Below are 21,112 nucleotides of genomic sequence, written 5' to 3'. Positions count from 1 at the left end.
TAATTCAGAAAACTATTTATAGTCCTGAAATATTTTGACAGAAAATATTTCTATTCTCGAACTTGGACTGAAACATTATGAAACTTGAAATGTTCAAATTTCACAAACCCAGGAGCATCCACTCTCCTGATATCTCCTTAAACGTAAACCCTAATGTACACAATCTTGTTCGGAAAAGTCTGAAAATCACTGAAACTGGACTGGCTTCTATTGAATAGATATTGTTCTTACAAAAGGAAATTTCGGGTTGTCACATAGAGCCCGGATCTATTGCCTTTTTGAAGATGCTTTGCATAAGAACCCTAGATCTAGCCTTTATTATGCTTTTTGAGCCTTATTATCTTCTTGGTCGCTTATGGGCATGTAAAGATAGAATCTTTACGTGCTAATCAAGCTAAGAAAGCCCAGATCTATAAGTTTTAGGCGCTGGATTCAAGCAGAATTGAGTTTAGAGTAGCTGCATGGATGTGACTCATCGAGTCAAGTCGTGAGTCCCGTTTTTCCCCTTTTTGAGTGATGTCGAGTGGAAGCTTGTGAGTAGTAGTGTGGACTCAGTGAGTTGGAGGGCAGAATCAGTAATGGAGGGACTCGACGAGTTATTCATACAACTCGGCGAGACCAAGGCAATCTTCTTAGCTCAAGAACAACTCGTCGAGTTGTTCATATGACTCGGCGAGTCGGATGCAGATTGTCTGAGTTCTTAGATCGAGAGGATACTCATCGAGTCGATGCCATACTCGACGAGTAGCCACGAGTAGGGCTGAGAAGTGAGACTAGAGACTCGGCGAGTTGGCGGCCCAACTCGACGAGTCAGGTCAACTGTGGGTTGACTTTGACCGAGAGAGTTGACTTTGACCAAGGGTAAAAAAGTCATTTTATCCCAGTGCAGTGTGTAGCATTTGATTGAGTGTGTTTATGGATTTGTAGCCGGGAAGATACCGGAGCAGCAACAGTTAGCTTCCAGAGCCATTCATACAGCAGCCAGTTCACGAGGTGAGTTTCCTTTCAGTAGGAACGGGTCTACGGCCACAATGCCGGTCCGTTTAGTTAGCAGTAGTCCCGGACTTTAGTCCGATGCAGTAGTTAGAATGCTTGATGTCTTTGTGATTCAAGCATGTTTGTGTTATGTGTTCCGGACTCTGTTCCGATGCAGTATGCAGTATATGTGTTTATATCAGTTGATATGTGTTATGCTATGCCATGATCAGCCAGTTCCGGACTTCGGTCCGATGCAGTTAGTTCCGGACTCCGGTCCGATGCAGGGGACAAGGTCCCAGTCAGTTCCGGACTTTGGTCCGATGCAGCTAGTTCCAGACTTCGGTCTGATGCAGTGGTCAAGGCCTAGTATGTGCTTTATATGTGTTGTATGGTATGTGGTAGTTTGGGGGAGCTCACTAAGCTTCGTGCTTATAGTTTCAGTTTTGGTTTCAGGTACTTCTGCAAGCAAAGGGAAGAGCTCGGGATGATGACATCGCACACACCACAGCTTCAGTTTTTGTCCTGGGAGTTGATTCCGTTAGTTGATATGTTTGGATACAGTTGTGATACAGTTTTCTTTTTCTCAGTATTTTATCATGGTTTTTGAAACACGCGACGTATGATGTTGTTATGAGATACTTGGTTTCATGTTTTTGTTATGATAAAAATTGAAATTTTTGGGTCGTATTTTTGGGTTGTTTCATATTTGTTGCCGCCTTGATTTACGTCGATGACGTGATCATAGCTGGCAATAATTTAGAAAAAATACAAGCTACAAAACGTACTCTTGATGAACGCTTTAGCATTAAAGATCTGGGACCCTTGAAGTATTTCTTGGGTATTGAAGTCGCCAAAACATCAGAAGGTTTGGTACTGAGCCAGCGCAAGTATACGCTGGATATTCTTGAAGACTGTGGTCTTGAGGGTTGCAGGCCCAGATCATTCCCAATGGAGCAGAATCTTCAACTTGATCATGGTACTAACAGTGATCACATCGATGCAGGTCAATACCGTCGTTTAGTTGGCAGACTTTTGTATCTCCAGGCTACGCGACCAGATATAGCATATGCTGTCAACATGCTCAGCCAGTTTGTGGCTAATCTGAGACAAATACACTTGGATGCAGCCATACGTGATGTTCGATATTTAAAAACTACCCCTGGACAAGGTATACTTCTGCCCAAAGATGGGGGATTAGAACTCGAGTCCTACTGCGACTCTGACTCGCTTGGTTGCGCTTACACCAGACGCTCTCGCACCGACTATTTACTATTGTTGGGAGGCGCACCAATTTCTTGGAAGACAAAGAAACAAACTGTGGTTTCACGGTCATCTTCTGAGGCTGAGTATAGGGCGATGGCTGTCACAGTTAGTGAAATCCTATGGATTCACTGGTTATTGCAGGCGTTACAAGCTCCACAAGCTAGACCTACTCCTTTATTTTGCGACAATCAAGCAGCTAGACACATAGCTAACAACCCGGTATTCCATGAACGCACAAAGCACGTCGAGATGGACTGCTACTTTTTGCGTGAGCGGGTTGAAACCAATGAGGTTTTGCCGATCAAAATTGATACTAAAAAACAGATCGCGGATTTGTTCACTAAAGCCTTAGGTGCATAAAGACTTCGGATGCTGACAAGCAAGTTGGGCATTAGAAACTTACATGCTCCAACTTTAGGGGGAGTAAAAGGATTCGAATATGTTATTTGAATCCTATCATTATCTACTTATTTAGTTATCTTGTTTTAAACTATTGTGTGATCTTATCTTTCCTTTAAACTAGGATCTGAATCTTTGTATTTAAACTTATTGAGGTCACGTGAATGAAATAACTTTTTCGATCAATTTGTTTCTTTATGGTAGGAGGCTACTTAGTTGGTCTGACATTATTATTTTCTACTTAAACCCTATAAAGATTTCATACGTCCATAACTATAACAACTTTCTTATTCTCATTGTCTTTCCACATTTTGTGTTTGATTTTTAAACTTAGGTGGTCTTGTGTTGATTCGTTGGAGTTTACAAACATGGAGTGATAACCATGATGACATGAAGTATTTTCAATGGTGGAAGTGATCGAAGAGGGATGAATGGCCTGTATTTTACAAAGAAAGAGAGGAGCGTAAGGTGGGTGTGGGTTCCATTATTTTTTTATATAATAAAACTTTAAATTAAATAGGAAAAAGTATAAAAAGTATCATAAGGACATGTTGGCCATTTCAGTTTGGGGAGATACCAAAACCACAATGAAACTTGTTGAAGATGATAAAATTTGCAAATTTAAAATTATACTAATCAAAATCACAAAAAACAGAAAACCACAGGGATCAAAGTTGCAGTTTTCTCAATATTAGATGTTTGCAAAGCACGAAAATGAATAGTTTTTTTGGAGAATAATTTCTTATGGAAAAATAATTATTATAATTTATTATTAGTTATTATGTAATAAAAAACTACAACTTTTAAATAAAATATTTATGTTATACCTTGTATTTAAATTGTTTGTGTATGCTAAATTAGTTAATATTGATGTCTAGTTTAAGAAATATAAATAAATTTATATACATAAATTTAATATTTTAAAATTTCATTTCTCTAGAATTTCTTAATTATTTTCCTTAATCCATGTCTTCAAATTTTTAACAAGTATTAATAAACTATTTATGTATCATTGTCTTATATAAAAAATTTTGTAATTTATACATCTTAAAATTTAGTATATAACTAATATGATTTTATCATATAACATAAGATTTTATCATAAAAATAACACGGAAAATTTGGGGCAAAAGTTGTAAACTCTAATTAGTACAGGGGGTATGAGAATACAACTTAAGAAACGGCTACGATCGCTCCTGGCAAAATAAATATCGACTTTGGAGCTGTCAATTGTTCTGATAGTGCTCAGGAATACCAAACCCTAACACAAACACGTCACCATATCTTCTCTCCTGCCAGTTATCTATCGTGATTTTGGCTAAATCAGTCGTACCTTATCGCGATTTTGTTTGGCAAAGGGCTCTGAATGTAGTAGGACGATTATCGAATTCGAACAATAATGGTTTGTTCTCGCACTTTTACGATTCACTCTATTTACTGTTTTTCGTTTACAGATAACAGCAACGTTGATTTGTTTCTTGTTTATCCATATTCCATTGTGAATTTTAATTGTTTCATGTGTATTTTTCCATGAATTAATCTCTCGTGAATGCGATCTGATTTGGGTTAATTTAAAGTTTCTGCTATTTCTGATCCGAATTGCCGGTGTACAGCTTTTCCGTTTTTAAAGGAAGATCAAGGACGATGGTTTGATTAATCGATATAAGATCCGGAAAATATAGAGTAGCTGTCTCCTCTAAAATGGCGAAATGCAAAATAACTGATATGAGGTTTTGTTTTTCAGAGCTCTAGAGGGGGACGAGAGAGACAGTGGAAGGAATACCCTTTGAGACCAGAAGAGAAAATTCATCATGGAAGAAACACTGTTCCTCCTTCAAGACACCTGTGGGTTGGGAATCTATCTCATACCTTAACTGAACGTGCATTGAGCAATCACTTTAGACAATTTGGGGAGCTTGAGAGTGTAGCTTTTTCACCTGGTCGTAGCTACGCCTTCATCAATTTCATTGAAGCCAGTGCAGCTTTTGCAGCATTTGGAGCACTTCAAGGTTTCATTCTTGCGGGCAATGCACTTAGAATTGAGTTTGCAAAGGCGGTTAGTTTTGTCCACCTATGTCTGCTTTTTTCTTTCTGTATATGTACTCTCTTACACTTGAGCAATATCTGCTTAAGTCTTAAACTAGTTGCTTATTTTTGGAAATCGAAACTGATGCTAACTCATGCCCATTGAAGCAATTTTGTCATTACCACTTCTGTCATTCTATTCAAAATCATTTTTAGTTCTGGTTTCAGCTTTTAGTTTGATATATCCCATCTTATCCACCATTTTATCACATATGAATCGAATTGTCATGCATGCAAAATGGTTCTAGAGACTTAACAAATTAGTTAAACCTGCTTAAAGTTATCAACAACTACACCTAATGCCTCAATTCCCTTAAGGAACCCTTGCTTGAAGTTAGTTCACATATATATTAAATTCAAGATTGGTTACAACGATTATAGGGTTTATGTATATTCTACTTCCGATTGCTCTACATCTTAGATTTATTAAGAGAATCAAATTCCTCAAGCATAAACCATACATATCATGACATAATCACCTGCAGTTAATCTCCATTGCTAACATTCTCTCGTTGCTATTGCTCTAACATTGTTAAGGAGAAGATCAGTTAATCCTCATTCCACAAGATGCTCAACACTCAACCAAAACTCATTTTTATGTATATCTCCTCATGCACATAAGTATTGACAATTATGGTCTACTGTCTTTGGATGCCAGTTGCAGATTCTACACCACCATTAGGCCATTTGAGATGTAGTTTATACTTTATACCAGCTATCCAGTGATTACCAGATGAATTTAAAAAGTATACACACCATATATACACGGAAAATGGTATCTCATGATCAAAGTGCTAAGTAGATGTAGATTAAAACAAGGTTAACCATTGGCTTCTATTCTAAATTTCTTATATATCAGAACTACATAATTACATACTGTAAACAGTGTGGATGATTATAAGGTCATAACTCTTGAAAATACTACTTCCCTAATGAGCCCTATCCTATTACAAACTACAAATTACTAAGTGAACTAGTACAAGGTGAGTCTTAATTGAAAACAGAGCAAACTCTTCAAGTCTTTTGATTCTAAACGATATTCATTTTCTAAGTGAGATCAATCTTATATGTCAAGCTGAATGTATTATGCCTAAGAAAATTCATTTTCTAGGTTTTCTTGCATTGAATGATAATGTCAAAAACTCAAAACCCATAACACAGTTACTAGACAACTATTGCAAGAATGTGGTGCACTTCCATTAGGGTTCATTCAATTTAGCAATTCAAGCATTTCTTTTCTATATGCCAAAATTACATCATTATGGCTACTCAATATCATTTGCTCAAACTTGATGTTATGCTATGAAGATACAAGCCTTCCATGAGCACACAAGGTTACCCATATCATCAAATTAACATTACTTCCCAATTTCTCCTTCATGTGGTATATGCAACTCATCTACAAACTCAGATATAAGACATCATTAAGTTATGTAATATAAAAGTAAATAAAGCACATGAATATGATAAAACTATTATTGCCATGATTGAAATTGAAGCTATAAGTTTGTGGAAAGTTGATGATTCTTGCATCTAACATATATATCAGGAGAAATCATCAGCACAATTACATGAAGAAGATGACTACATACGCAGACGAGATTCACCTCGTTCTTCAGTAAGAGAATCTCCATTCCCTCATCGGGACTCTAGAATCCGCCATTCCAATTCCGACCCTAACAACGAGAATCAAAAGCCAATCAGTAGTGGTAGTAGAGCCGATGGAGAACCCAATGAAGTCTTATGGATCGGATTCCCACAATCTTTAAAACTAGATGAACACAGTTTCTGGGATGCATTTTCCCCTTTTGGTGAAATTGAAAAAATCTCTTCGTATCCCGGTAGAACTTACGCTTTTGTCAGATACAAACATGTTAATTCTGCTATTAGGGCAAAAGATAATTTACAAGGGAAATTATTCGGAAACCCTAGAGTTCATATCACTTTTGCAAGAAGCGAATCAAGAGCACCACCTTCAAACACCGGAAAAAACTCGATTCCCGACCCTCCATCCCCCCGTTATGGCCGCCAACATGATCGATACCATGATGAACGCAAAAGAAGATCACCATTACCGGGTCGGAATCATGGATTCCGAGATACGGGACATGATGGTTACGGACGCCGGAGTCCTTCAAGGGATAGAAATGTAAATTTCCATGATTTCCACACACCGCGTCGCGGCCCGGTGTATGATGACGAATGGGATTTGCCGGAAGACGCGTTGATTTTTCATGGTGCGAAGAAACTGAAGGGCGGTCCGATTCCGATTCCGATTCCGATTCCGTCGGAACCGGAGCTTCCGGAGTATCCGTTTTCCGATTCCGAACATGGGAAGAACGTTCTCTCGAGGCCACCGGGGTTCGATAATAATAACTTGGGGCATTTTGGTTATCATAAACAGATGATTCATGATCCACCTATGAATGTTGCTCAACCTTATGGTGAGAGGGGAAACATACAAAATACACAAAATATCCAAAATACCCGAAATAACCTCAATGCAGGTTATGATGGTTTCCATGGTGGGCCGGTTTCTCAAAATGCCGTTGAATGGAAAAGACCAACTCCAGAACCACACATTCCAGCAAGTGGGGAATGGAAATGGGAAGGAATAATAGCAAAAGGAGGAACATCAATTTGTCGCGCTCGTTGCTTTCCTGTTGGAAAAGTACTTGACATGATTATGTAAGTTTCAAATGACTGACTGCATTTGATCTATATTGGACTACGACTAAAACTAATGTCAGTGGGACCAAAAATTGCAACTTTTTGTCCCATCCAAAAAGCTGAAACATAAACATGACATGACATATGACAGACTGTAAGGAAAAGACGAAAATGCCCTTGAGAATGAATATCTTACACACACAAATACAATATACAATATAAATGAGTGACAGATAAAATTGGAAAAATAAATAAATTATTTACATGGAAATGCAGGCCTGAATTCTTGGATTGCACAGCCAGGACTAGTCTAGACATGCTGTCCAAACATTACTATCAAGCAGCAAGTTCATGGGTTGTATTCTTTGTGCCCGAAAGTGATGCTGACATGGCGTTTTACAACGAATTCATGAACTATTTAGGCGAGAAACAGCGTGCAGCAGTCGCCAAGCTGGACGACAAAACAACCTTATTTCTTGTCCCCCCTTCCGATTTCTCAGAAAAAATTCTAAAAGTCCCCGGAAAACTCAGCATCTCCGGCGTCATTCTCAGACTAGAACAACCACCCGCCACCGCCGACACCCTCCCACCACCACCACCGCCACATCACCGCCAACCCGAAAGACCCGACCCGTATCATATGCTGTCCCATGGAGAAGCTTCTAGAATGTCGTTCACTGCAGCATCACCTTCCGGAAGCTATCAACTCCAAAACCTTGGGAAACCTAGACCTGGTACTATGTCTGTACCACCGTTTCATGTTGACAACAATACACAGACACAGGATCATCTGCTTCATAGACAATCAAGAAGTGGTGATTTTATGATTCCAAATAATCAGGAGCCGACAAATTTGAGTAATAATTATAGACCTGGAAGTCCTACTTATCAGGAGCCTAAAACTGTAGTGGCAGCGACAGGTGGCATCGGCATTCAGCCAGATCAGCTTGCACAGCTGGCATCGTTTCTTGGGAACGCAAGGCAATCAATGACAGCGGGAGAAGAGTTTAGGCAGCCGAGTAGTAATGTGAATGTGATGATGGGTTTAGATAATAATAGTAGTAATAATAATAATAATGGTTATAATAATAACAATAATAGGATGACGCCACGTCAGCTTCCTTCGCCTAGTCCCAGTCAGCATCATCAGCATCAACATCAATATCATCCTCCTAATCCTAGTCAGCAGCAGCAGCAGATGATGAGTGGGTATCATCATCAACATCATCAACAACAACAACAACATCAAGTGCAAGTGGGAAACATGGGTCATGGTCAAGGTCAAAGTCAAAGTCAAAGTAGTGGTAGTCAAGGTCCAGGAAATGGACAGGAGGAAACGGAGGAGGCGGATCCACAGAAACGGTTACAGGCGACTTTAGAGTTGGCTGCTACTCTACTCAAGCAAATCCAACAAGGGAAAACTTGAAAATAAATCGAGTTTTTATAATAATTGTTTATGTTAAATTGGATTAACGAGCATGTTTAATGGTAAAAAATGGTAATGCTTATGGATCAGTGTTGTTTTTGTATGTGGGTTTAGATGCTAATTTCATGTTTAATAATGAGGATGATTCATGCTTGTTACGAAATAGATGTCAATGTGATGTTTAATAAAGTAACAACGATTTCGTAGTAAAATAAGTATCTAAAATTCTAAATCATAAGAAATTAAATCACTATGAAGTTGCTTCATACGCTACAAAATCCGGAAATTGATACATTTTGACATGCTGATTCTACTGTTTTCAACTAGGTTATAAATTATACAATAATTTGTAGCAAAAGAGGGGTATAAATCATAAAAATGAGGACCTATGAATACAATCATGAAAATACTTTGAAATGTTGATATTATTTTACATTCGTTTATTCTATTGTTTTCAGTTATCTAACACACGTATCGTCGTTTTAAAGTTGTCTACAATGATTGTGAATTACTGAATCAATATGAGAATTTAAATCATAAATAAACATTGTCAAATTGATCTCATCCACTACTATACTCGTCCAAAGTTCCAACGACAGTTCAGTAAGAAACAGGGCAACGTGGGCTTAATATGTGCTTAGCTAATTAGTTTGATAGTTTCGATCAAGTGTTTTTTTTTTGTGATTTTTTTTGTGTTATATCACAATAAAAAATAAAAAATTGTTATGGTTAAAAACATAAATCCCAGGCTAATCACATCAATAAATTATAAACTATTATGGTTAAAAATATAAATCCCAGGCTAATTAGACTAACTCTAATAATCTAATTGTGAATTAATTGGACATGTAATAATTCTTAAGAGATAAAATAAAATTTTTTTTTCTCTCATGTTTATACTGAATTTCACCCAAAAATGAAAACCACTCATTTAATTTGAATAAATTATTACTTTTATAACTATAAAAAATCTTTCCACTGTAATGATTAGAAATGTTATTGATTATAATAATCCGTATAGCTTAATACTTACACACATTATTAACCACACTGATGGTAGAGCAAATACTAATATTATGAATTTGATTATTTCGTATAAAAGGCTTGAAATATCAAAGCTTTAGGTAAAAATAGTAATTAAGACAAATTATTGTTGCTAGGACTTGCTCCTTCATTATCGTCATCCGCCCACAGTGGCGAAGGCCGCCAATATCTAGGGAGCCCAACTTCATCATGGAAGCATAATCACAAGAGAGAAACGAATCAATCGTATCAACCATCTCCCCCGAATGGCTCGAGGTGGAACCAGGGATCAACCGCTCTAACGAACACTGCCTTATGCAACACCTCTCTACCAGACTCCTCACCAGCAGCAAAACACATATTCTTGATACGACCCGCACCCTGCAAAAAATCTGGAAGTTCGATAACTTTGTCAACAATTCTAACAATTCCATCCTTGACAAGCCAGTCCAGGTCATTCCTAAGTCGGGACAACTCCGCCTCACGATCAAGCCACAATTTTACTTTATCCAACAACTCTTTCTCCAAACTCTCCACCTGGGTAATCAAGGCCTCATTCTGCTGGAGGGTGTCATCAAGCTTCACGTCCACATGAGCACCATGCTCCTTGAGCGTCATTTTCTTGCCGGCTAGCAACTCCAATTGCTGGCGAGAAGACTCAACCGAAGATTCCAGAGAAGCAATGTGTTGTTGAAGACCCCTCTCATTCACCCGAAGCTTGACAGCCACACTTTTAAGACGCCGAATGCGGCGAGCCCCGACGGTAAGGAAAAAGGTACTTTGAGCAGAAGAAAATTCTATGAAATCAATTTTTTAATCATCAGTAAAGGCTTCCATCTCAGAAACAGTTCCCTTAGAAAAAACATGGCGTGAGAACTCAATAACAACCTCTTGTTGGGAGAGACAGGATTCATCAGTGAGGTTCCATTTAAGGATGAAAAGATGTTTGAAAGAAAGATTATTGACTTGGAAACTAGCAATAAGATCATCATAGTCATATGTCTCCAAAGCAGCAAGAGATTGGCTTCGGTGGACCGACGGTGGCCCTGTCGGGCCATCTCTGATTGAATCCTTGTTCATAATGGGTTGTTTAGACTCCCCTTGTATCCCTTCGGACTGACTTGTGTTTTCATCAAGGATACTTATTACCTCTTCACTAGAGGGCATCAAAGTAGCGACGAAGTTGGTGGCAAGCTTGCATCGGCGATAGCAGTCAATTCCCTTTTGTTGCGTCAGAAAGAGTTGTGATACTCAAAAGCCCTCTCTTCCTCGTCACATGGGACGTGACGCCCGCCAGATGCCCCTCTTTGTTATCTTGTGTAATGACCCGAATTTGTTCTCGTTCCCGTCAGCGATGTTTGCTTCCGTTAGACGAATATTTACTTCATAGGATTATTTCAGTTTAATGTTATATAAGGAAATAAATTTAAAAAAATGATGATATTAAAAGAACTAATCAAAATTAAAAAGGTGTGTAATTTAATTAAATTGATTTACAAAATTATTAGGATAAATATAATTCATTTGAATGGCTTAAATGGAATTGAAGGGGTAAAAAGCCAAATCTTGAGGGATCAATTGTTGGAATTCGGCTATAACCTCCAAGGAATCAAATCGTTCCTTCTACACTTCTGTTTTTCTTCATGTACTCTTTAGTAGGTTGTCAAAAATTGATTCCCTTTGGCTCCTATTGTTTGTGTCGATTAGTGGTGGTTGTCGAGGCCAACAAAATTAATAACCCTAAATCTTTTACACTAAAATAGTGTATAATGGTAAAGGGGTCGAATATGCGGAGATTGGTTCAGTTTTATAAATCTATGAAATATCTCTTTGTAAAAATACTTGTAAAATGACAATAAAAGTAAAATTGGGGGCTTTGATCTTTTAAAACACTTATAATAAAACTAGAATTAAACTAAGATTTAGATGGACAATTCAATAAAAACAATAATTTGATGTAAGATCAATAAGGGAAGGATGGTTGACTTAAGGTTTCCTCACTTTGACCTTTGATGAACATATCATTACAATCCAATGGTACAATACTTGTTTTAAATCCTCAATTTGGCTATAGCAATCCAAGAAGCTTGAGATTACCTAGACTTTTCTTAGTTGTTAAAATGGTTAGAGAAGCTCATAACAATTTCCTTAGTCAATATCACAATTTCCATTAAGCATGTACTTAGTGAAAGTCAACTAGCATTAAGAACCAAAAAGTCACCAAATCCAAGAGGAGTAAAATTCTTTCACTACCATGTTGGAGAAAATGTTTTTATGATTGTGTGAAGTAAAACTAACATAAAAGTCACTTGTTTGTTTGCTAATTTGAGGATCCTTTACTTAATCAATAAATTAACCAGCTAATCACCACAAGCACATTTAAACTCATGAATAAAAACATACAAGTAGTAATAAGATGTTAAAACATAAAACATTTTCATGAGGATTAAAGAACAAGTTCATGGAGTCTTCAACATTCAACAAAGATTCAAAGGATTCCACCAAAGTCAACCAAGTTTAGATTAGCCTAGCATGGCTAAACTTAAGAAAAGAAAGTAAGAAAAGATTGTACTAAACATTCAACAAAACTTATAGATAGAGAGATGATGTTCTTCAAGTGTTCTTGGCCTTCAAAACCTTCAAAATCTCTAGAGAAAATGCTCCAAAATTGGATGTGCAAGAGTTGAGAAAAGTGGCACACCAACCTTCCCCATATAGACCTCCATTTGAAATTCTGAAATTGCCCCTGTAGGAATCTACGCGGGCCGCGTAAGAATTCCATGCTGGTCGTGTGAACTGACGGAGTATGGGACTTCTTTGAGTATTGGGCCTCCACAGGTTAGTCCATTAGCCCAATTTGAGCCCGATCAACTTCTAGGCCATTTTTCTTCAAGTTCTCTTCAATTTAGCCCAATTTGTCTTTTCCAAATCCTCCAAAGCTCTCGTAATTGCCCGATCAATAATCCCAACACGCTCGAAAATTCTCCCTCATCTTATAAATTTAAAGTTTAATTCTTTTAAGCATTCAATTAATAAGCAAGCCAACTCCATGCATCAACTCCATTATCTATCAATCCCATAATTCTTGACATCTATTAAGTCCAATCGCTTCCCAATGATCCCGCTCCGCTAGTATCCTTAAAAGCTGCAATTATGCTCACGAAACTAGAAAGTACCCGAAATGGTCATAAAGCAACAAAAGGGAAATATACATGGAAATTAACTAAATATGAATTCAATATACTAAAATAAACTATACAAAGAAGTAAATAAAATGAAACTATCAATTAGCAAGAAGAAAAAAACGCATGATTAGGAGGGTGGAGGAGGCTACACACCGAGAAGAGAAAGGGAGAAGGAAGGGGCGACCATTGACGATCATTCAAGGGGTTTTGAAGCTATGAAATATATCTAATAAGGATTGGGGAAAGGATGATACTTCAACTCTTACAAAACTTCAAGTGTGAGGAGGACACATCTTTGACAAATGTGAGTTAATCTGGTGGATTTTTAAAGTACTTTGTTAGGGAATTCCGTATGTTAGATGGATTGGAATGAAGCAAGGCTATTTAGGTTGCATGTGCCCTTATTACGTGTGATATGATATTGGTTCTTATGCTTCATCATGTGTATGAGAATTTAGGATGGTATATGTTAGATTCTTATTCTTTTTATGTGAGAGGTGTGTTAGGGTCATTGATAGAAAGAGTGCCTTGTGTTGATTTTAAGTGATGTATTCTTGCCATATTTACTTGGAAACCCTTGTCTATGATGATTAGGACAAATCATGCTAGTGATGTTGTCAAGCCATAATGATGATATGTGCATAAACTTGTATGCGATGTAAAATGTTTTAACTTGTGTTTACTTGTTTGCATATTTACGTAAGAAGGAATATGCTAGAAAAAGATGTTAATAAATATGCATGATTACTTAAGGAGGTCAAAGGTATAATTCCTAAAACAATAAATTTATAATAAATTAATTAAAAAGGGAATACACTAGCAGGGCGAAGGGTAGTGCTGGATCCACGAGGGGAAGGCTGTCGCACAGAGCGATTGGCCGAAACTGCAAGTCTCCTTTGAATTTCCGCCCAAGCACATCATAAAAAGACAACACCTTCTCCTCCCTTGAAAGATAAACATCACCTTTTATCTCTAAAAAGAAAAAAAGAGGGGAGGAGGAAGGGAAAAAGAATGAGAACAAACATAGGAAAGTCAAAGCAAGAAACGGAAAAACTTACCCCCATTAACGACAAATAACTCAGGCATCTTTTGACGGCGCCACCATTCGGTGCTCATCCCTGCTCCAACAAGAATGTACTCGGAAAATTCCTCGGGAGCAACGATAAAGCTTTCCAAAAGACGAATAGTTTCTTGATCCTGAACAAGTAGCTTGGGTGCGCTATCAGAAGTTCTTTCAGTCCGAAAGTAGGGTCCTCTAACTCGAGAAGTGTCCACCCAAAAGTAATGATTTTTCCAGTTCTTCGGGCTGCTCTTCTCGTCAGGCACAAGGACATGAGCATTCTTCCGGGTCTAGATGGTAAATTTATCACCAACAGTAGAAAAGCGAAAGAAATTCTTCAACACCAAAAGGCTTGGAAGAAAACCTTGAGATCGACACAACACCTCGAAAGCGACAACCTTGTTTACAGAATTAGAGGTAACTTCATAAACATTGACTCTATTTTTGCGAAGCACCTCGTCAAGAATTTTAGTAATCGAAAGTCGATAGCCGACATTGAAGGTTCTGACAAAGACGTCGACCTTTCCCGATGCAGGTTCCAGAAAGGAAGCTTCGTCCAAAGGTATAAGCACTTCATCCTCCGGCTGAAAACCATACTTTACCCGGAGAGTCTCAGCATACTCGGAGGTCAGAACAACACCATGAGAAGAAATCATGCTAATAGGGAGAGCTATTTTCTTTGAAGACGAAGAACAGAGGAAGAAGAAAACTGAGATATGGAAATAAGAAAGCATGTAAAGGGGGAAGTCACATATTTATGGATAAAGATAGTGGCAAATCAAACACCCAGAAAAAGTAGACCATTATGTAGAAGTAATAACTTCCCGAAAGATAAATAAGTGAAATGTGTACCTATGAGTCTTGCACATGATGACTTACTGCGCTATGTCATCACTACTAGACTAGGGGCTTGATGATGTACCCCATAGCGGTCCGTCGTGGCGTAACTAAACACGATGCTATCTCGTCTAGCAAGGTGGCCGCTGGCTCGAACGTATGAAAGAAGGAACAACTGAACAACACTGCCCAGCTAAGCCTACGGGTTAGCAGAAAGGAATGTCGAGGCAAGACCCTAGAAGGACAGACAGAAAGATCAACTATCTTCGACAGCCAGCTAACGTCATCTAGGGGAAAGTCTCTTGTTCCCCACGCGGGGCTATAAGCTGTCATACAAAGAGAGACGTCAATATGATTGTGCACGGGCCACTACAATTTATTCCATGTGCTCCAATCAGGACAAAGGAAGGGTCAGACGGAGACAGGTGGACCAATAGCAGTCTGGTATATTAAGTGTCGTTATTCTAGTCCCCTTCACTTAAAACCCTAACTATATAAGGGACTCAGGAAGCGCCTAAAGAGGTACGATATATTTTACTCTCTCCCTCATACTCCACTAAGTCTCTCTACAAGGTAGTTAACTAGATCGTTGGAGCGTCCTTCAGGGATCCTTTCCCAGAGAACGTCTGACACAATGTTTGATTATGGCTACAGGTTCTGACCAGAGATTCCTCAGCCAGCCGGAGTTTCTCCAGTCGCAACAACCATAAAGATTTTTTTTTCTAAATAATATAAACAAGTTTAATGGTATGTGTAAAAAGAAACATAAATGACTATATATATATATATATATATATATATATATATATATATATATATATATATATATTGTGTGTGTGTGTGCATGTGTGTGCATGAGTTAGGTTATTGTGTTTTGATAAGTATTGTGTACAAGTGTGGTTGATTGTGCACCAATCATTTTAGCTATGTTAAGTAAGTAATTAATAAATATTATTAAATTAAATATAACACAAAAATACCATCTAAATTCATTATAAGAGTATTTTAGACAATTGAGACAAATTTAAAAAAGGAAAATTCGAGATTTAGGGGATAATTAATGCTCTTGATTTAAAGAATCTAATTTTTTTATTAATTAATTCAATTTCAAACGTAATTTTTAAGCATAAACCGAATTTATTCTATCAGAATGTTATTTTGTTACAATGATGTTCTATGATTCTGTCGGAATGGTATTCTATTAAAAAATTATTAAGAGTCATTTTTTTGAACCCCCATTTGATTAATAACAATATTCTTATATTTATTCATAGACATTCAAACTTAAATACAAATTAATACATATTCTTACAGAATAACAACCTTATACATTTTAGTATAATTACACATATTCTAAATGAATAAAATTCGTACAAAATTGCATTCTTAAATATACAATTATTGAACAAATAAATTTGATATTTTTCAATGGTCCAAATAATTGACTTGTCCTTCAAGCCATTCTGAAAGAATAAAATACATCACTTATTAGTATTACCAGTTAAACAAATATATACTTGTTGTTAACAAACATTTTTACAGACATTTTGATGGAATGCATTTATATATTCTATGTTTTAGAATGTTTATACTAAAATATATTTGGCTAGAATACACTATTGTTTGCCATAGAAAGTTGTAAAACACCATGTTTATTCAAATTATGCTTTAACCCACAAGTTTTAACTTATATTCTTATTGAATCTATAACATCTTTTTTTTTCAAAATAAAAACACAAAAATAACATAACTACACATACTGACTTCAATTCTAAAACAATATTTCACTTATTGTAACACTATAAATTTTCAAAACAAAATTTTCATTTTTAAAAGTTCACACAAAAAATACTTAAACATTTCCCATGTCAAGTTGAATTTTTCTCAAACACAAAACATCATAAATTGTTTGTCACATATCCCAGAATCCACATATCATCAAGCTGGTGTGTACAATCATGTTGGCGCCTTCCGCGATCCTGAGATATACCTGAAACACATTTTACACAAACACTGTAAGCACGAAGCTTAGCGAGTTCCCCAAAATACCACATACACAATAATTAGCCTCTCATGACTATATCTCGATAAGGACCCTCCGACCATGTGTCTCAATGAAGACCCTCCGGTCTCACGTCTCGTTATGAACCCTCCGGTCAAAACTCAACATATATAGGGTTGTAAACGAACCGAACGAACAAGAACAGGGATTGTTCATGTCCTGTAACATCCCAAAATTCAAGACCAAAAATTTCTTTTTAATAAAACATTACTTTAAACAAAGACATCATTCCAAAACATCATCTGAGTATAAGTTTTCAAAACGCTTGTTTATTATCAGAGTAAACATTCCCAGGCTGACTAATCTATGGTGTGTGTCATGCGATCACTCCGAGCTCCTCCCTCCGCTACCGGAAGTACCTGAAAACAAAACTGAAACCATAAGCACGAAGCTTAGTGAGTTCCCCACCTTACCACATACCATGCATAACTACATACTGCACATACTGGGCCACGCCCGCTATCCGGGGCCTCGCCCCCTACTTCGGGCCTCGCCCGCTACAACGGCCCCGCCGCTCCAGGCCCCGCCTGGCTTCGAGCCTCGCTCGGATACAGATCTGTTTCACTTAGGCCTCGCCTGTCACAGGGCCTCGCCCACTAACATATAATAGCACATAAACGTATCACATAACATTACATAAGCTAAACATATACTAGCAACCCTTGCTCTAAGGCCTCGCCTATCTCTGGGCCCCGCCCGAGTTCTGCTACTGATGAGTCATGGAACCTCGTCCATACTCCTGCTGATAGTGAGGTTCGGGCCCAGCCCACCCTCACTCCTTTCCTAACTTGGGCCTCGCCCCTGCTCTGCTGCTACTGAGATGTGGAACACCATCCACACTCTGCTATTGGTGAGATACGGGACCTCGCCCTCTCTCACCTCCCTACCAGGCACATACAAGAATCACACAGACAACAAGTATAGACTATCACATAAACCGCTCCTTGGGCACCCGCCCTCTGTCATTGGACCTCGTCCAAATATCATACTAGCATACTGTGCCTAGGGCTAACCCCCGGGTCTTCTACTCATAACTACATGGGCCGGCATTGTGGCCGTAGACCCATTCATACAAAGGGAAACTCAACTGATATTGCCGAACTGCCGCTGCTAACCCCTTTGACCGCTACCTGACCGCTAACTCCGAACTGCTGCTCCGCTAGCTCCCCGAGCTACCAACAACAACCCAACACTTAGTCTAACTGACCTCCAAAGGTTAACCAAGTCAACTCTGGCCAAAGTCAACCTTCCAGGTCAACCCTACTCGCCGAGTCACCCCACTGACTCGCCGAGTTCATAAATCCAGAGTCCTTCCACTCGCGACTCTACTCGCCGAGTCAGCCCCTGACTCGCCGAGTTTACTGATTCCCGATTCCTGTCCTGACCAACTCACTGAGTCCTGGCTCGACTCGCTGACTCGAGTCTTAACTCGAAGGGTTTGGGACCACCCGACCTGACTCGCCGAGTCTAAGAACAGACTCGCCGAGCACACGACAAACTTCATCCAACTCGACGAGCTGTTCATCCAACTCGCCGAGTTCATGCCCATCTTCATCCGACTCGACGAGCTGTTCATCCCACTCGTCGAGTTCCTCCTCATCTTCAAGCTACTCGCCGAGTCCACTCGAAGGACTCGTCGAGCCCACTAAGATCCACTTACATGCAGAGGACTTCCGAGTCATGCATGAGCTCCAAACTATAGATCTACCCTCCCCAAGCCTATTTCCCACGTAAAGTTGCAAACTTTACATGTAGAGAGTGAGATCTAGGCAAAATACACCCATAGCTAGGGTTTAGGACCAAGAGACTCCAATTTCCACCCAATGGCTGATACTTTATGGGATTACATACCAAAATAAACATGGATCTGAGGTAGCAACCTCAGATCTGGACCTCAAGCTCAAGATTGGTCTTAAACATGGCTTAAAAGCCCCAAAACTCATAACCAAGGAAAAATATGGAGGAGAGAAACGAATTGATACCTTCCAATGCTCTGAAATGCTTCCCAAACTTCAGATCCAAAGCCACTCCCTGATGCTTCAAGGATTCCCACTCCTTCTTCTTCCTTAAACCCACTCAAAAATGGCTAGAAGCTTGAATGAACACAATGGGGGCTTAAGGTGCGGCGTTCTGGGTGCAAGAGGCTGTAAAGGAGCCCTAGGAAGAAGATTAAGATGCTTAAATAGGCTCCAAGCCCCGGATTTAGGGTTTTCCTCGCACAGACCAGACTCGCCGAGTCCACTCGGCCGACTCGTCGAGTTGGTCACTTTCTTATCGACCCGGATCCCGCTCCGACTCGCCGAGTCCTTCCTTTGACTCGTCGAGTCCCTCTTAAATTTAGGGTTTCCTTTACTTTCTTGGCTTTCAAAATCCTGGGTGTTACATGTCCGTTCGTTTAAGTTAACCGAACAAATGAACGAACACGAACGATCAAACGAACTAGTTTTCTTGTTCATGTTCGTTCGTTTAACAAATTACATTGTTCATGTTCGTTCGTTTATGTTCGTGAACATGCTAAACGAACATAAACAAATGAACATAAACGAACAAAGATAAAAAAAAAACATATGTGAGCATAAATGAACATATAATATAGTAATGTAATCAAACACAATTAAACATATATGAAGATAAAAGGAACTTATACGAACGAACATAAACAAACGTAAATGAACAACACAAACAAACGTTCACGAACATAATTGAACGAACTAGACCATTGTTCATGTTCGTTCGTTTAACTAAACGAACTAGAATTTGTGTTAATGTTCATTCATTTATTAAATAAACGAATATAAACGAACTTTCCGCCGAATGGTTCACGAACAGTTTGTTGAACGTTCAGTTCATCTACAGCCCTAAACATATACGCATAATAAGATAACATCATAAGTCACAAAGACAAGATGGATAACAACACACAACTCAGTATAAGCAAATAAGACCCTCCGGTCAGTATCACGATCAAGACCCTCTGGTCACACATAAATTACCACTCAGGTAAGTAAAGTGAGAAGACTTACCTCGTGAAGTAAAGTAAGTAAATCCCACACCCGAATTGCCGGTTTAGACTCCGTCTAACATATGTCACACCTATATCTAATTAAAATTTGATATCAACAATCCTCAAAATGTTGGTTAAGTCTCTCTAATAAACTTCAAGGTTCAGTGTGTGAGCTTGTGGTGAGCTTGGAGAGTTGGCTTTTGGTGTTCTTTGGAAGGAGTTTGAAGAATGAAGGTGCTTAGTTTGGATGGAAGGATTTGGATCCAAAAACTCTCCATTTGTTGGGGGTAAAATGGTTCTTTTACCCCAGGTATGGAGTTGTGATTATGGATTGGATCCCAATTGTTAATTAGGTGTATTATTGATATTGCTAGTTCAGGAAGCCGTTAGGGAAGCAGCTAGGGATTCTTTCAGTGAGCTTCTGTAGTGTGAGGTGAGTCTCCTCACTATATTCATTGGTCGAAGGCACCAATGCAGGCCCATTATGTGTTATGTGGTATGATAGTTGTTTTGTGATATGTGGTATGCTAGTTGTCCATGACAATTCTAGGCAAAGACCATAGGGAGTGCCGGAGGCAGTTGGATATCAGACCATGGGGGAGCCCATGGCATTCCATGCAAAGACCATGGGGGAGCCCATGACATTCTTGATAAAGATCATGCGGGGGAGCCCATGCCAATTATATGTATGGTGCATAATATTCTTAAGTTGTTGTATGTTTATGGTATTTTGGGGAACTCACTAAGCTTGGTACTTCAGTTTTCAAATGAAAGAGCTTGAGACGATTGCAGGGCACACACCACATGTTTTCCGCGGTCTGTGAATTACTCTGATTTGATGATGTTTTTGCTAACTCTTGGTTACCTTGGTTTCATGAGAAAGAAATGCATTAACGATTTATTAGTCGAAAAGGAATAAAAAAATTATTTATGTCATGATTTTTGGGGCGTTATCTTTATAAAGCGACCCTAAACTTTGTTTAAAAATTAGTTAAGAGTCAACTAGAAAACGAATATTTGAAGTTATTTTGTTTAAGACCACATGAACAATTGTTTGGCGTTTATCTTAGAACAAAGTAAATTATACTTTTTGTCTTTTAAGTACAACTGAATTTTTTAA

At 38.5% G+C, this 21,112-nt stretch overlaps 1 protein-coding gene across 1 annotated transcript; it reads left to right on the top strand.

The window, feature by feature from the left end:
* The first annotated feature begins 3,860 nt into the window (after positions 1–3,860).
* Positions 3,861–8,984, top strand: LOC111889761 (flowering time control protein FPA). The gene is made up of 4 exons (XM_023885916.3): positions 3,861–4,042; positions 4,385–4,696; positions 6,275–7,413; positions 7,672–8,984. The coding sequence occupies exons 1-4, from the start codon at positions 4,040–4,042 to the stop codon at positions 8,819–8,821; spliced, it is 2,604 nt and encodes an 867-aa protein (XP_023741684.1). The 5' UTR covers positions 3,861–4,039; the 3' UTR covers positions 8,822–8,984.
* Positions 8,985–21,112: the final 12,128 nt, after the last annotated feature.

This window comes from Lactuca sativa, chromosome 9, assembly GCF_002870075.4.
Source record: "Lactuca sativa cultivar Salinas chromosome 9, Lsat_Salinas_v11, whole genome shotgun sequence".
Taxonomy (NCBI): Eukaryota; Viridiplantae; Streptophyta; class Magnoliopsida; order Asterales; family Asteraceae; genus Lactuca; species Lactuca sativa.
The sequence above is the reverse complement of the archived record's forward strand: the minus strand, read 5'-3'. Positions and strand labels throughout refer to the sequence as shown.

Bases quoted from the DNA above. Each gene is read 5' to 3' on its own strand.
- LOC111889761 (XM_023885916.3), top strand. The intron at 4,697-6,274 runs GTTAGTTTTGTC...CATATATATCAG, and splicing joins GAATTGAGTTTGCAAAGGCG to GAGAAATCATCAGCACAATT. The intron at 7,414-7,671 runs GTAAGTTTCAAA...ATGGAAATGCAG, and splicing joins AAAGTACTTGACATGATTAT to GCCTGAATTCTTGGATTGCA.